Below are 17,756 nucleotides of genomic sequence, written 5' to 3'. Positions count from 1 at the left end.
GTGCGTGGGGCCGACGCGGAAATCTGAATGAAGCTCGCGGGCCGGTTGCTACGGGGGTTGGGGAGGGGTGAACGCGCTGCGCGCGGCCGGCGCTGCCGCGGCTGAGGCAGGCGTGCTGTGTCTACCCTGGCCTCCCCGCGCCCTCGCCATGGAGCCCGGTCGCGTGTTTTGCCCGGATCGGGCGCCGCTGGCCATGGTCTTCTGCATTGCTTTGTTGATGCTGCCCTCCGCCCTAAGCGCTGGCGAGCGGCGGCGCCTGGCGTGCTCCACCTGTCGAGGCATCGTGGACAGGTTCAACCAGGTAGGGAGTGGGGCCTCGGGGCGGCTGTCGGTGGTGGGCCTCGCTGTGGGGCAGGTCGTGGTAAGCTGGGGATCCCTGTCGAGAAACCGGACGCAGCGTCCCGCAGGATAGCCAGAGGTGGGCTGGCAACGACGCAGGCCACTCTGCGCCTGCTGCTCCGAGGGGCAACCCTCAGTCTCTGTTGCCGGTCAGCGACAACGGGTGCGGAGGGCTGTGGACTCGCCAGGAAGTCGATAGCACCTCCCGGCCCGGTCCGGGTCTGCTCGGCTCTCCGCCCCGCAGCTTCGGACTCCCCTCGGTCAAACTCCGGTGGCGCTTCTGCCGGTCTCGCTGTTACTGACAGCGGCTGGTCGAGCTGATAGACGGCAGCAGTGTTCTCCCGTTTTCGATAACAATTGTAGTCCTTGGGACGATAGTTTACGAAGATCTTTGGGCTTTGCTATCTAGGATATTTTAGTGCTTTAGTGCAAAAACAGGTTGGCCGTGTTGGCCGTAGCATATCCCATTCCATGAGGAGTGCCGATGGAAAACATTACCGGCTAAAATCCCATGTCCACCTGCAACAGTCCTCTATTGTGGCATAGTAAATTCAGAGTAGGCAGCAAGGGGCCGCTTCGGCATGTGACATACTCAAAACTCTTTGTCCATCAGTTTATTGTTGTAGGCTTGGTAGATCACTTTAGCTGTGGAGACATTTTGCAGGGTACGATTTGCCCGTGGCTCAGAGAAGTTGTGCTGGTCATGATAAATTACCGTGTATGGTTTTGTGTTCCTGTCACAGCATGGTGAAGATTGAGCTAGGTACCGCCAGAACTGAATGAAGTAGAGGCCCTGTTCATAGTTTCATAGTTTCATTCAGGGTTGGAAGGGACCACACGGATCATCTAGTTCCAACCCCCCTGCCATGGGCAGGGACACCCCACACTAGATCAGCCTGGCCAGAGCCTCATCCAGCCTGCTCTTACACACCTCCAGGGACGGGGCCTCGACCACCTCCCTGGACAACCCATTCCAGGGTCTCACCACTCTCATGGTGAAGAACCTCCTCCTCACATCCAGCCTGAATCTCCCCACCTCCAGCTTCATTCCATTCCCCCTAGTCCTGTCACTACCTGAGATCCTGAGAAGTCCTTCCCCAGCCTTCCTGTAGGCCCCCTTCAGATACTGGAAGGCCACAATTAGGTCACCTCGGAGCCTTCTCTTCTGCAGACTGAACAGCCCCAACTCCTTCAGTCTGTCCTCACAGGAGAGGTGCTCCAGCCCTCTGATCATCCTTGTGGCCCTTCTCTGGACACGTTCCAGCACCTCCACATCCCTCTTGTAATAGGGGCTCCAGAACTGGATGCAGTACTCCAGGTGGGGTCTCACCAGGGCTGAGTAGAGGGGGAGGATCACCTCCCTCGACCTGCTAGCCACACTTCTCCTAATGCAGCCCAGGATCTGATTGGCTTTGCGGGCTTTGCGGGCTGCAAGTGCAAACAGCAAGGGCTGTTCAATTAATTAACAAAGTTCCTGAGAACTTAAAGGAGAAGGATATAAAGTTTTAGATGTGTATGTTGACATAACTGAAGACTGGAACAAGGTATTATTTATGCCTTAATAGAATTGAGTCATATTCTGCTTATAACCTACATTTTCTCACTTTTCTTGTTGTCACTACCTGTTTCATTCCGTTAGCAACTTCAGAGCTTTACTGAAGTTTCTACATGGCACTTTTCAAAATTTCCATATAAGTATTTATTGTTGCCCCTAATTTTTATTAGAAGCAGACCCAATGTATCTTACATTCTTTTGGTACTTTTTCATTTCTAGGGATTAGCAGATACAGCTAAAAAGAACTTTGGTGGTGGAAACACAGCTTGGGAAGAGAAGACGCTGTCAAAGTATGAGTCCAGGTAAGATGCTTCAGTATTGCTCTTTCAGCTTATGCTTCCTGTCCACTGCACATAATTTAATAGTAACTGCTTTTGTCTGGAAGTTAAATATTGAATGTTGCAGCTAAAGCTGCATGTGTCCAAGCCTTAGATTTTTGTTGATAAATTAACATTGCATTGTAAAGTAAAAATTACAATGAAGACTGAAACCCCTTACTAATATCTGTATTTGTCATGTTTCTGAAAATGAACGTTAATGCTGTCATTAGTTGGAGTTTTTTTTTTTCCTGTACACCCATTAAAGTCCTACAATAACATTCTTAAATAATGATGATTAGTTAATTGGTAGTCATAAAAAATGTGGACTATTGCAATGTTTGTTATAGAGCTAAAGCAGTATCACCTCCTGAGAGGTGATTACTGTACTTGTATATATGTGTTTGATTACTGAGCAAAGTGGTCTGGTATCTTTCTTGCACATTTCAGACTGACTTTTTAATCTTAGTTGGAGCACTGAGATGTAAAGGTGGGATTACTGAACCGCACTTGCTGTCAGTTTTGAGGGCTTGTATTAGATACTTACAGTATGCGAACCTTATTGTTTCAACTTGGGAGAAAGATACTATACTCAGAATTTGTTGGGAAGCTAAAAATCTATTAAGTCTACAATCTGCAGACATAACAGATGCAAGCAAACCCGAGTGATGCTTCTGGTCATCCTTCTAATTATGTTGGTTGAAATAACATTTATTAGTTCTTTATTCTGATCAATTTTGCTATGGAACTAATTCAGAACACACCATAAGCTGGTAGAGTGTTCCAGGCTGAAGTCTAGCTTATCTGTTATGTCATCAGGTGTGTCAAGTGTTTAGTTGAAACTTAAAATTTTCCTTTTCTGCTTGTAGTGAAATTCGTCTTGTGGAGATCATAGAGAATCTGTGTGACAGCAGTAACTTCGAATGTAACAACATGGTAGAAGAGCATGAAGAACATATAGAGAAATGGTGGTTCAAACTGTGAGTATGGAATTTTTTTGTGGAGATCTTTTGTGTGGACAAGTTTTCTAAGCACGTGAACTGCTAATATTGCAATCTGTGCCTGAACAGCAGCAAAGTCTACTATAGGCTGCCTGATCAAGAGGAGCCTATTGATGAAGTGTTCATGCTCCAGCTACAGGAGGCATCGTGCTAACTGGGGGACTTCAACCAGCCTACATTTTCTGGAAAAATATCAGAGTGAGCTGTAGGCAATCTGGGAGGCTCCTGGAGTGCCTGGGCAACAATTTCTTGAAACAAGAAATAGACATCCCTTCTCAAGGGGATGCAATACTGGATCTGTTGGTCACCACTGCAGGCGAGCTCATCAAGGTTGTAAGGATTGGAGGCAGCCTGGGTTGTAGTGATCATGCACTGGTGGAATTTGCACTACAAAAATCAGTCAAGGAGCATAATCAGGACCCTGGATTTCAGAAAAGCAAGCTTCCAGCTCTTCAGTCAATTGGACACCCTGGGAAACAGCCCTCAGGGACAAGGGAGCAGAACAGATCTGGCAGATCTTTAAGGACATACTCCAGAGAGCATAAGCAATCTTAATTCAGAGGTGTAAGAAATCTGGCAAGGAAGGGAAGGGACCAGTGTGGCTGAGCTGAGACCTGCTGGTCAAGCCAAAAGGCAAGGAGGAGTTGCACAGGCATTGGAAGCAGGGACCAGGTACGCTGGGAAGAGTATAGAGATGCTGCCTGATTATGTAGGGATAAGGTCAGGAATGCCAAGGCACAGTTGGTGGCCTTCCAGTACCTGAATGGGGCCTACAGGAAGGATGGAGAGGGACTGCTGCCGAAGGCCTGTAGTGATAGGATGAGGAGCAATGATTTGCAATTAGAGAAGAGTATATTTAGATTTTAGAAACAAGTTCTTTACTATGATGGTGGTGGAACACTGCAACAGGTTGCCCAGGAATATAGTAGAGGCCTCATCCCTGGAAATGTTCAAGGTCAGGCTTGACAAGGCTCTGAGCAACCTGATCTAGTGGAGGGTGTTGCAGTGGGCTTGGACTAGATTACCTTTGGAGGTCCCATCCAACCCAAACTATTCTATGATTTTATAACTAAGCTTTTCATGTGTCATCATAAAATAGTTAGTGCATTGTAGCATTTAAATCTCTTAAGATTTTTTCTGTGTTTTTTTTAAATTCCAAATCAAGTTTCTTGAGAGCACTTTTTACTACTTTAGACTGTCACACACCCCTCCAATCAACTAGGATTTGATATAGTTAACTGCCATTATAATGTTTCTTAACTGGGTAAAGATTTTTGATAACCCTATTATCTCTTAATGACTGTTTTATTTCTTTATCCTTTTACCTGACACTACAGGATTGTGTATACATTAACATGCCATTTAAAGGAAATGGCATAGCATAGAGTATTTCAGTTGGAAAGGACCTGTAATGATCATCTAGTTCAACTGCCCAGCTGCATCAGGGCTGACCAAAAGTTAAAGCATGTTGTTCAGGGCATGTTCCAAATGCCTCTTAAATACTGACAGGCTTAGGGCATTGAACACTTCTAGGAATCTTGTTTCAATGTTTGACCACCCTCTCAGTAAGAAATTATTTATAATGTTCAGTTTAAACTTCTCCTGGCACAGCCTTGAACCATTCCCATGCATTCTGTCACTGGATAGCAGAGAGAAGAGCTCAGCACCACCTTCTCCACTTCTCCTCCTCCTGAAGCTACAGAGGACAATGATGTCACTGCTCATCCTCCTTTTCTCCAGACTAAACAAGCCCAAAGAGAACATTCCTTCCAGAAAGTTGAGCTGTGCAAACCAGAGTCGCAAGTTTGTCTTAGATTTACAGGACTGCAAGAAACATGTCTTAAACTAAAGAATTTGACAAAGTAGGCTTACTAAAAGTTTTTAAAAGTTAAGTCATAGAATGCATTGGCTTTTAGAAAGTTTCTCTATTTAATAGATCTCTTAGTACAGTCAATTACCTCTGCCTTCTGTCCTTTCACCTAAGATATCCAAATGTCATTCAGTTTCTGTGGTAGTTTCCCAAGACAGTTTCTTTGTTCATGAATACCTTAGATGTTTTTTTCACAAGTTGTTACATTACATGTGGTACTCAGAAAGTTTACTTTTCAGGGCCCAAGACAGGGAGTCAGTATAGTCAGGGAGGCAGCACAGGACTCAGGAGTTGCTGAAGACTTCTGTCAGGCTACAGAATACATAAGCTTTTCCTTTACTAGCGTTTTCTCAACATGATACTGAGATCTGAGAAATGTCATTCAGAGCTGTAGTAGTCCTGCTTGCTTGCAAAATGATAGCTAGCAATTTAATTGTTAATTAACTTCTTAGTATTTTGCAAAGTCCTTCTAAAGTAATACTTAATTCATGCTAAAAAAGAGGAGAAATTTTAACAATCACTCTTTTGTCAGGATGGCAGTAATTTAGGCAAGTGTTAATATCTGTCCTGGATTACTTTCTGCGTAGTTTAGATACACTAACAGCAGTTATGTTTAAGGCATAAATAGAAGTATCTAAACTATAGATAAACCTTCCCCAAAAATAATGTGTTAAAAAAAAAAGAGAAAGTGTTTGTTCCAAGATTAACTGTTGTTTGTTTGCTCTTATTTTACATTCTTCATAAACACAGTTTATAGAACTTGAGTAGAATTTGTTAATAGTATTGTAGTTTCAAAGCCAAATTCATCTCAAGTTGGAGAACTCCTAGAAGTTGGTTCATGAAGTAAGTTCATCTTCAGAATGGAAAAAATCTGTTTCTTATCTGTCACATGCAAGGAATTTCTCAGTTCTGTTGTGTGGGTTCACTTATGGGAGTTGTCTATTAAGGAATCTTCTTTTCTTTTTCTTTTTTGATTGATAAATAAAATCTTTCCTATACAGAAAGAAGAAATACCCTGATTTGTTTAAGTGGTTTTGCATAGAAACAATAGAAGTTTGCTGCCCTGCTGGAACTTACGGACCAGATTGCCTTGGTAATTTTTCTTCTGAAAAATATGGTAGCAGAAATATTCTTTTTACTTGTCCATTTCAGTCTGTCATAATAAGGACAGATGAGTGAAGTATGATATTTTGCATGAGACACCACTTCCCAATAGTTAGCTAGCTGCCATGTGAGCATCCTGCTTGAAAAAAGGTCTTTTGGGCATAAAGTAATGTACAAAACTGTTAAGAGTACGCGTGTGCAGAATCCATCTGATCTGATGTTCACATCCAGACCTGACTCATGGTTAAAGGCTTTCTGTGACATCAAGCCTGTTGTTCAGGTGGTCTTTCAGAAGCTGTGTAGACAACAGTCCTTGACCAATTTCAAGAGTAAAATGGTTAAATCACTGCTAGGAATTAAATGAAGAAATTCACAACTGAGGATTAGTTAGAAAGGCAACAGGAGAAATTGGATAAAAGTAAGTGAGAAACATTTAGATGAAAAGAAGGTCTTTGATACAAAATTATTAAAAGAAGTATTTTGGTCTCTGAAGTTTGTAAAATTCACAAATTTCTAAAACCTTGCATCTTGTCAGAGATCAGTGTTGCAGAGGCAACCACAAAACAGACAGCAACAGCCACCCCAAAACTGAGGATATATTGCAATTATTCTGCATTCCTTCCAATAGTAAAATTACAGATTTGGATGTCACTTGTGAATATACTGCTGCACAACCAGTCAAGCTATCTAGAGAGACATAAACATGCACACACTTGGAGAAGGAAAATCTCCTCATGGGTGCCCAAAATATACACTTGCCAAGCAGGGGTGAGGACTCCTTGGAAGAGGTCCCAGCCCAAGGGGAGAGGATCTGACTGCCAGGCTGCTTGCTGTGTGGAGAATGCCCAGCTACCGTAGCAGGACTCTATTTATACCCTGTCCAGTGTGCGCTATGGTCAATTTCTTAATTGGTTGGAGGGCTGAGTCCTCCCAAGCAAGGTTGGAACTTCTGGGCCCAGAGGTACCAGTTGATGTCTGGAGGTGTCCCGCTGATCTTTGAGCTCCTAGCCCATTGTCTGGTGTCTGTCAGGACCTTTGTGCATACTGTTACAAATTGTCAGTTCCCAATGTTGATCCAAATGATTGCTAGCAGGCGCTTTCAACTACAGTATGAGCATTCTCAGAAATCCAGAATAAATAGTACCAACCTTAGCCAGGAAGCTAGGAAAACAGATAAAGTCCTAGGCTATGGTCTTTATCTCAAATTAAAATTTATAGCTGAACTTTCCTAGAGATGGAGTTCTTGAATGTATTACTGAGCATTCCTAATTGCATACCTTTTGGGTCAAGGGTAGAAAGATTTTGGAAATTATATCTTGCTTTAATGTAACTAATTTAGTTTTTGTGATTATTATTATTTTACATTATGTTGTCTATGAAGAGAGCAGAACTCCAGGTGCATGTTGCTGAGAATAGGAAGTTATTTCCCATTAACATCTGGTGTAAATGTATTTTTGATCCTTTTTAGCTTGTCGTGGTGGATCAGAAAGACCTTGCCATGGAAATGGCCACTGTGACGGTGATGGTACCCGAGGTGGAGATGGCTCCTGTAGCTGTAACAAGGAGTATACAGGAGATTTTTGTCTGGACTGTTCTAAAGGTTACTTCAGTACCTTGAGAAATGAGACGCATTCTGTTTGTACAGGTAACCAAGTCTTTGATGCATGCTTAGGTCTTTGTCTTCCTTTTTCAGTTTTTTTTAAACAAAACTAGAAACAATTTAAATTGACAAAAGTAAGCAAAAAAAAATGTTGTGTGGTTGGGTTTTTTAAAATTTTCTAATTATTTGCTGCTTTAATTTAAAAAGCAGAATTCATCTATGTCATGAGGGAAGAGCAAACTTCTCCTCCCCACTGAGCCCAAGGACTTTATGAAAATCTTGAACTGAAATTGCTGCATAGTGGCCTACATTGAAAGCTAGGTTTTCCTTATGTCTTGGATAAGCTTAACTGAAGTAAATGTGCAAAGAAACAGCTGTACTGTACTGTAGGCAACACAGATTCCAGTTGAATATGTCTAAACTTAATTTTGAAACAAAGTCAGGTCATAGGAATAGATCTTTCTAACTGGTCAGATGTTAATCTGTTTTTACATCTTGAATGCCATTCTGCAACAACTAAGTCCTGACTATGGGTTCTAATGAGATTATTTCTTCAACGTGACCTATGTTGGGATTTTTTATCTGTTAGTGTTCTAATACTTCTGTATGATTTGGTTTATATTACAGTATATAACATGCATATGTTATGTATTACTTGATATGTAGACATGTAATATATGTATATTATATATACCTTTTGAAGTTCAATAAGGACAGGTCCTGCATCTGGAGAGTAATAAAACCTGGCACCAGTGCAGAGTAGGGATCATCCTTCTGGAAAACAGCTTAATGGAGAAAGACCTTGGAGTCTTACCAGACAGCAAGTTACCCATGGGACAGCAGTATGCCCTTGTGGCCAAGAGGGTCACCAGCATCCTGAGGTGCATTAAGAAAAATGTGTCCAGCAGGTCTAGGGACTCTCTTCTCCCGCTCTGCTCTGCCCTAGTGGGACCACACCTGGAATACTTTGTCCAGTTTTGGGCTCCCCAGTTCAAAGAGAGACAAAGATCTGCTGGAGAGAGTCCATCAGAGAGCTACAAGAATGATTGTGGGACTTGAACGTTTCCCCTATGAAGAAAGCCTGAGGGAACTGAGGTTGTTTAGTCTTGAGGAGAGAAGGCTGAGAGGGGATCTTGTCAACATCTCTAAATATCTGAGGGGTGGGCGTCACGATGATGGTGATAGTATCTTTTTGATGGTGCCCAGTGATAGGACAAGGAACGAGTACAAGATAGAACACAGAAGGTTCCACCTCAACATGAGGAGAAACTTCTGTACCATGAAGGTGATGGAGCACTGGAACAGGCTACCCAGGGAGGTTGTGAAGTCTCCTTCTCTGGAGGCATTCAGAGCCTGTCTGGGTGCATTCCTGTGCAGCCTGCCCTGGGTGATACTGCTTTGGTAAGGGAGTTGGACTCAATGACCCCTGGAGGTCCCTCCAACTACTAACATTCTGTGGTTGTGTAATTCTGTGATATACAACTGGATTTCTAGTATGCTTCCTTGTGGAGTTCTTTGAAATAGTATTCCTTCACACATTGCTCTCACAGCCAGTTGCAAACAAAGTATTCTGAGGATTCTTTAGGTGGGCATGCTAAGTCTAGTGTTTATACTGTTATCCCAACCCTGAATAGCTGAACAAAGTTTAATTCCTTGACCTCCTCTTCCCAAATACTTGGAATTTAGACATGCCAGTCCTTATAGTCAGTAGGATTTGATGGCACTATTTTATGTAGTGCAGATGACAGTAATTGCCAGGTTTGGCTTCCTGAGTTTTTGGGTGGGTTTTTGGTTTTGTTTGTTTGGTTTGGTCTTTTAGTTTGGGTTTGGTTTGGTTTTTTTTCCCTTCTCTAATAGGATAGACCTGCATTTTTGTATATGATATCTCCATAAAATGAAGATGTAATCTTGAGAATTGGAAAATCAAGCTACTAAAATTTGGTAGCTTCCAGTGAGTCCTAAATAAGTTTTCTTTGAGAATTTGTGGGCTGGAATTGTCTTGGAATTACTCAAGAAAGCTCGAATTGTAGTTTTCTCTTATTTCAGCCTGCCACGCTTCCTGTAAAACTTGTACTGGTTCAAGTAACAAGGACTGCCAAGACTGTAAAGAAGGCTGGATTAAAAATGAAGAAGAAGCTTGTGTGGGTGAGTATTAACTTGATAGGCTTCAAACACTTTTTAGCAGCGTTGGCTGGTGAGATTAGATGGCATCAAGTTGTGTTTTATGGAAGCGTTCTGTCAGTCTAGATTTCTGTAGGTTTTTTATTAGTAAGTTTCTGACTTGCTTCATGTTGCAGGAAAGTCGTGTTTCATCCCCATGGATTGTCAGATGCTTACAGCTGTCTTTATAAAAGTATTTGCTGTGTATCTTTAGTGTAATGGAATACAAATGGCAGCAAGTGGGCTGTTCTTTTTAAGCAAGCTAACCTGCCCTGCTCTTGACTTAAACTGTTTTGTCAACTGCTGAAAGTTTCCTGTCAGCTTATTTACATATTTTGTAGTAATCATACAATTTTCTTCACTTGTACTGTGTGTTTATAAATGCTCAACCCTAATTGAGTTAAAACATTTCTCTAAAAAGCAGACATTCTAGTGTTTCCTATTATTGGAGAGAAATAGCAGGAGATGGCAAGCTCAGTGTTTCCATTAATCTCAAGTATAAATTGAGTAAGCAGTAGGAATGATGTCTGCAGCAACAGAACGAGATAGACAGCAAAGGAGCTGAAATAGCCTTTCTCTGTTCAAATCTTTGAGTTCTGATTTCAAGGAAACATCACAACAGCACTCACAAGACTATTGTGTTTCCCAGGTGGAACTGGTTTTCAGATTGCCTAGTCCTAATGCATGCAAAACCTGGACTTAAAAATTACAACAATGGCAGATATTCTGGAGGTTTCTGCATATTAGATCCTAAACTCATTGTAACAGTTACTCTCAATGTCGTCAGCTTAAGTTTATAGCTTTTCTGGGACAGTTCTTACAGTGTCTCTAAGCATATAACATTCAAGTATTAACTTGGCTATTTAATCATAACTACTATTTTAGGAAACTTGTCACTTGTTGTCTTTCAGATCTAGATGAGTGTGCTACTTCTCCTTGCAAAGATCACCAATATTGTTTGAACACAGATGGATCTTTCTTATGCAAAGGTTTCTTTTTGACCTACTGTTGTACTTTATCACCTAGAATCTTAATCAAATGCTAGAGGTAATGCACAATACAATGTTGGCCAGTCCTGACTGGACATGAGGAGGATGAGGATTTAGACCTATTGTATGAGGAAAGCAAGACATTTCTGGTTATTTCTACTCCACTCTTGTGAGACCCAAACTGGACTACTGTGTTCAGCTCTGGGACCCCCAGTATAAAAAGGATGTAGACCTGTTCAAGTGGGCCCAGAGGAGGGCCATGAAGATGATCAAGGGGCTAGAGCACCTGCCCTGTGAGAACAGGCTGAGTGAGTTGGGGTTGTTTAGCCTAGGGAAGGCTCTAGGGAGACCTCACAGCAGCCTTCCAGTATTTAAAGGAGGCCTACAGGAAAGACTGAAAAGGTCTCTTCATCAGAGTGTGGTGATAGGATGAGGGGTAACGATTTCAAACTGAAAGAGAATAGATTTAGATTAGATGTGAGGAAAAAAAATTCTTTTTCTGAGGGTGGCGAGGCACTGGAATAGGTTGCCCAGCTAAGTTGTGGGTGCCCCTTCCCTGGAAGTGTTAAAGGTCAGGCTGGATGGAGCTTTGAGCAACTTCATCTAGTGGAAGCTGCCCCTCCTCATGAGAGGAGGATCTTTAAGGTCCTTTCCAACTCAAACTATTCTGTGCTTTCTTGAGTGACTGAATGACTTTAAGGATGGTACTTTAAATCTCATATATGTGAATTTTTGTGCTAAAAATACTTTATCTTTAGCATGTGATGCCAGCTGTGTAGGTTGCACAGGGGAAGGTTCTGAGAAGTGTAAGACCTGCTCACCTGGATACATGAAAGAAGATGAAAAGTGTACAGGTTAGTGCATCTAGTAGTGCATGGCAGAACAGCAATGAGCTCACTGTTAGCCATACTGAGGAGCTGTTAGGTACATTTGTATCTGTCTGCTTAATTTTTCAAGCCTGTCAAAATAAATGCAGTTGTTCTGGTATTAGCAGCACAGACATTCTTTATAGCCTCTTTGATATTATTGAGCTAATATGTAAGACAAGGCTTAAAGGAACAAAGTATTTTATTGTGGGTTCAGAGACATTATGTGTGTCTCTTGTCAGTTATTTACCACTTCTTTAAGAGTGTGCATCTGTATTTGTTTTGTAAACTGCCAAGAATAGAATGTGGAATCTCATCTTTCTGTTAAGCTGTTAATGTCACACTTCAAATGATGCTAATTCATAGTAGACTACAATATGTGAAATGGTAGTAAAAAGAGTGAAATTAATTTCCTTGTGTGCAAGACAGGAAGATACACACAATCTTAAGAGGCTGTTAACTACATTGATGTCCTATTTAGAGGCTACCTTCCATTTAGTATATTTGCAGGACTGAAAGAAACATCTTAATCTAAAGAATTTGACAAAGTAGGCTTACTAAAAGTTTTTAAAAATTAAGTCATAGAATGCATTGGTTTTTAGAAAGTTTCTCTATTTAATAGATCTTTTAGTACAGTCGCTTACCTCTGCCTTCTGTCCTTTCACCTATGACATCCAAATGTCATTCAGTTTCTGTGGTAGTTTCCCGAGACAGTTTCTTTGTTCAGGAATACCTTAGATGTTTTTTTCACAAGTTGTTACATTACATGTGGTACTCAGAAAGTTTACTTTTCAGGGCCCAAGACAGGGAGTCAGTATAGTCAGGGAGGCAGCACAGGACTCAGGAGTTGCTGAAGACTTCTGTCAGGCTACAGAATACATAAGCTTTTCCTTTACTAGCGTTTTCTCAACATGATACTGAGATCTGAGAAATGTCATTCAGAGCTGTAGTAGTCCTGCTTGCTTGCAAAATGATAGCTAGCAATTTAATTGTTAATTAACTTCTTAGTATTTTGCAAAGTCCTTCTAAAATAATACTTAATTCATGCTAAAAAAAGAGGAGAAATTTTAACAATCACTCTTTTGTCAGGATGGCAATAATTTAGGCAAGTGTTAATATCTGTCCTGGATTATCTTCTACGTAGTTGAGAAACACAAACAGCAGTTATGTTTAAGGCATAAATAGAAGTGTCGAAACTATAGATGTGTTAAAAAAAAAAAGAGAAAGTGTTTGCTCCAAGATTGACTGTTGTTTGTTTGTTTGCTCTTATTTTACATTCTTCATAAATACAGTTTACAGAACTTGAGTAGAATTTGTTAATAGTATTGTAGTTTCAAAGCCAAATTCATCTCAAGTTGGAGGACTCCTAGTTACACTTCGGCAACAATAAAAAAAATTACTGTGGGGAATTCTCCAGTAGGTTAAGAAAAGTGCCATTGCTTGGTTAATTTGTCTACATAGGAGACTGTAAAATGGAAAGAAATCCCAGTGCTGTCTGAACAAATTTGAATCACAGGCTCTACATCATGAAGAACTGTAACAGATTATTTTAATAAAAGTTAAATCTGTTGCAGAAGCATTCTGCTCTAACTTCTGTTTTTATTTTCTTTTGTAATATTTGAATAACATTTTGGTTATATGACTGAGCACGAGTAAGTTTTGTTACAAAATAACAGCAGTGGACTCTCTTTCCCTATCCTATCTCTAGATATAGATGAGTGTAACCTTCCCGAAAAGGTCTGCGTGAAAGAGAATCAAGACTGTGTTAATACTTCGGGCAGTTATAAGTGTGTATGTTCAGAAGGGTTTGAAGATAAGGATGGAACATGTGTTCAAACTGTAAAACCAGGCAAGTGGCTTGTCAATGACAGATTTATTTTTTTTTAAAATACCAACAAGTTGGCAGTATATTTCTATTTAAGTGTCTAGTCACTTTTTAACTGGAATTTCTCATCATCCTACAGCTGTGGTGTGAATCAAATAGTTCGTGGTGTAGGTCACATTCTAGCATGAATGGTTCTTTCCTTAAATACTGTGGATTTTTTAAAAATCCTGTTCTTGCATTGATTTTTTTTTTCCTTCCTTCTCCCCCCCCAATTTGATGTTATAAGTCACCTAAAGTGTCTGGCTGTCACAAAAGGAGGTCTTCCTCCTCTCCATTTTTTTTCCCTGTATTATGGTAAGCTAAAGATTTATCTGATAGTGTGAAAACTATTTCAGTTCACCAAAAGCTCAAAAAATTAAGCAGAATTTTTTTTTACTGAATGAGAAAGCTGAATTTGTTTATTTTGTGATCACAAAAGCATCAGAGCTTGTGTGAAGGTGAAAATGGAGAAGACAACCATCTTTCAGTAGTAGGGAAGTGTTTAGCTTGACTTAATCTATACCTTCAGTTAAGAAATTCAAGTGTAATTCACTCTAGGATACATGACGTATTATGGACATAACTATGTTTGTTAGTGTTCATTAGGCTTTTCATATAATTCCAAGGTGAAAGACAGGATTATTCTGCAGTAAAGGTTGAAGAATAGATGAGACATTATTTTATACCTTTATTTTCTTTCTACTTCTTTAGCTTGTTTGTGTAGGGTTTTTTGTTCACTCCCCTCTCCCCAACTGCTTTTTCATCTTGTACTAATAAGTTTTAATGATCTGTGTAGTATTGCTACTCAAGGCTATCAAGTTCAGACATAATACTCTCAGTACTCAGGTATGTTTCTTCTGCAGATGCTCAGGATATCTGTTACCATGGCTTTTTTAGTATACCCCGATATTCTATGTGAACAAAAGCAAAATTAGAAGTTTACAAATTGGCCTAGTTTTTTTTCTTAGATTAATTCTTTGACCAATATAATAATAAAATTGCTCTTCTTTTGTAAAGGCTGTTACAACTTCTGAATTTAGCACGTTGCATTATAGAGAATAATTCTGAGTAACAATTGATTTTTGTTTTCAAGTGCCAGGATTTCTTTTGATGGGGTGTGTGGAAAGGAGAAAGTTCAGTGTGAATTGCTGAAAACAAAAGCTTTTAAAAAAGGCAGCACAGCTGTTTTTGTTTTTCCACTAGCAGCATTATACCATTTTTTAAGGAAGTGTTTTTGAAAAAATCCTCCCATGCAGGAGGATGGTTCAAGTAGCTTTTCTACATGGATTTATTACTTTTCTGGTCTTGATAAATAATGTTGCTATGGGTTTCTCTCAAAAAAAAAAAATCTAATGTAAAAAATTATGTGGTGTAACTAATAAGATGTTTGTATTCTAATTATGATAATTAATTTCACAGGAGAGGAAGTAGAGAATAAAGCAACTGAGCCCTCACCTACTGGACATGATGACTTGTGATCTGCACTCAGAACCAAAAGACATTCCTATCTAAAGTTTAAATTATTGGACTATGCCTCTGCTGGCTGAGAAACCTTGGAAATTATATTAAATATTCAAGTTGACATGAAGATTTTTCTGTTTTAAAAAATGGTGATAAATGGCTCTTTAAGCTGCATTTCTTTATTCTTATATGTCACTTTTTATATAATTCTTCAAGTACAACGCTCTAGGTTACTACAAAATTTGGATTAACATAACATTGTACCCAGCAATTGTAAACAATTTGCAGGTTTCTCATTCTAGTGCCTACTGAAAACTATCATCATTTGGAAGGACTTAGTTACAAATCATAATTCAAGAAAAATTTAGACTCAAGTTTGGATTTTCTTGACAAAAGAAAGTACTTCTGTAACTGAAATACAGGTTTTAGAAACTGTCAAAGGGAGTCTCTCTGGGTGGTGGGGGAAAGCATTGTTCCCTTAAACAAAATAGAATGCCTAATGCTGCATTCAATAAAAGTTTATTTTGTTGGAATGTGCCTTAAAATTTTTTAAGATGTTAATACCTTGCAGTGTTGTCATGTCTATTTTTCATTTAGGCAGTGAAAAAATAAATCACAGCTAAAACAAACAACAATAAACAACCAACCCACAACAAAACCCAAGAACCTTATAAGTACTATATTTCAGTTCATCACTGAATTCCAGCATTCAGTTGTGCTGGAAAGTATATGGGGAAAAGAATATGAGAAACCCATTAAGTACACCATAGACACACTTGCGTCTAAAGAAAGATTTATGTCAAACTTAAGCAACTTTGCAAAGGCAGGTAGACAAGTCTTTTTTTTTTCTACTTGTATTAAGTATGTAAATTAGTTTATATGGTGCTGAAAAGTAAGTTTGGTTAATAGCTACACTCAGTGGTGCTCAGTTCTTAAAGGAGTACTCTCTAATAGATTACTTTAACTACTGTCTATTGCTGCATGTAATGGCTTCCTGTATTTTTCAGAGCAAGCATACTATAATCAATCTATCTTCTTTTCAAATGGAAAGCTAAAAAGCATAGCATAGACACAACTTCCCATATCTGTTCCTTAAGCTTACAGTCAAACATAAGACCTAAAATTGTTAGGTTCTGCAGGACCATCACTGCTGTAAATTAGCTAAGGACCATCCAAGTACAGTAAGCTCTGATGTAAGTCAGTAGAGTTTGGAATACGTTGCAGAGGTGGATACAGGGAGCACAAAGAGGGATTACAGAATAGAGATAAAAAGAGCATATCTTCAGGTTGACTATGAAGAAGTTACAAATAGTACCCTGAGGTAAGTGGAAATGGAAGGGTATGAATAGGATTGATCTGCTGATCAGTGAAGGCCAAACACTTGTACAGTTCTGAAAACTTTGTTCAGACTAAGTCACTGTTGGAACAGTGCATGTGGCGTTTGTCTGTGCAGTAGGTAGATATATAAATATTGTGCAAAAAAGGATTATATTGGATTCCTGTGTTAAATGTTAAGCTAATCTGTCCTGTAGTTTAAATACCTAATGGTATTAATGTATCTACAAGAGTTTCCTTAAAATAATTTTCCTTCAGCTAGAAACACCTAGATGTTTCTTAATTTACTGGCCTGAAAATGAAAACTTGAGTGCTTTCGCAGCTGTAGATGCCAGAGATGGGCCTATATGCCATATATTTTTCAAGTTATAGGGTAAGTTGTATTTAGTGAGTACTAAATTAAAATGAAGAAAAAGTAGTCACTTTTGGAGCATAGGCTATACAGCTAATCTTTAGAGATTTGTAGTACAGGGATAACCAGTTACATTAACATTAGGCCTTCACGAGTGTACATTGTCTTTGCTGCACTTAACTCCCAAGTGTTCCAGGTAATGGTCCTAATTCTCATTTATTGATAGTAGCATGTTATGAATAAAGAGGGATAAGGAGAGAAGTTAATACAAATATAAATTCTTTATGAATTTGGCTCTGCCTCCATGTAACTATATGCAAAAGTTACTGCAGATTATAAAGATTCAGTATTCAGTTGGGAATGGGTACAAATAGTTTGAGAACAGTATTTGAAAAAGGATAAATCCAAAACTAGTAAGTTACCCCACTAATAAAAGGCAGGAATTTCGCAGAGACTTTAGGAATATATCAGTTATTCATGATGCTGCTGGCTGATTGTGGGAATTTCTTTTTTTGTCTCTCCTCCTGAGCTGCTTTGCTGCTTATAATCCATGTGTGTGGAGTGGGCAAAACCCCAAGACAGAAGAGCCTCCGGCTCTCTTCAGCTCACCTGTTTTATCCAGCCAGCTAATTTTTGTCAGAATTGCCACCAGACAAAGGCTAGAATTGATAACCATCAATTCTCTGCTTAAACGTGCCCAGACTTGTGCTGTGCCTGGCAGGACATGCAGCCTAGGGAAAGGGCCCATGTGAAATCCACTAATCCACAGGCCTGGGAAGGGGAGGTCTCCTCTGGCTCCCTTCATCTCCGCCTCTGTTTCTTCATCCCATTTTGTCTCTGCAGCGTGTGGGGGGAGGGAGGGGTCTTGGGTGCACTGTCAGAACATGAAATGTCAGTTCTGTTTAGAAATTCCCATCAAATCATGCTCAATGGAATTATCTCT

General features: G+C 39.9%; 1 protein-coding gene across 1 annotated transcript; it reads left to right on the top strand.

Moving 5' to 3' along the window:
- The first annotated feature begins 5 nt into the window (after nt 1-5).
- Nucleotides 6-15,659, top strand: CRELD2 (cysteine rich with EGF like domains 2). The gene is made up of 10 exons (XM_068166197.1): nt 6-301; nt 2,114-2,196; nt 3,081-3,191; nt 6,084-6,175; nt 7,655-7,831; nt 9,833-9,931; nt 10,858-10,935; nt 11,694-11,789; nt 13,510-13,650; nt 15,085-15,659. The coding sequence occupies exons 1-10, from the start codon at nt 149-151 to the stop codon at nt 15,141-15,143; spliced, it is 1,089 nt and encodes a 362-aa protein (XP_068022298.1). The 5' UTR covers nt 6-148; the 3' UTR covers nt 15,144-15,659.
- Nucleotides 15,660-17,756: the final 2,097 nt, after the last annotated feature.

This window comes from Melanerpes formicivorus, unplaced genomic scaffold, assembly GCF_026170545.1.
Source record: "Melanerpes formicivorus ecotype bairdi unplaced genomic scaffold, bMelFor1.0.p_v2 SCAF_3, whole genome shotgun sequence".
In the NCBI taxonomy this organism is placed as follows: Eukaryota; Metazoa; Chordata; class Aves; order Piciformes; family Picidae; genus Melanerpes; species Melanerpes formicivorus.
Note: the sequence above shows the minus strand (reverse complement) of the source record. Positions and strands in the feature narration are given on the sequence as shown.

Coding starts and splice junctions, on each gene's coding strand:
- CRELD2 (XM_068166197.1), top strand. CDS start 149: ATGGAGCCCGGTCGCGTGTTTTGCCCGGATCGGGCGCCGCTGGCCATG. Junction 7,832..9,832: donor GACGCATTCTGTTTGTACAG/GTAACCAAGTCT, acceptor CTCTTATTTCAG/CCTGCCACGCTTCCTGTAAA. Junction 13,651..15,084: donor TGTTCAAACTGTAAAACCAG/GCAAGTGGCTTG, acceptor TTAATTTCACAG/GAGAGGAAGTAGAGAATAAA.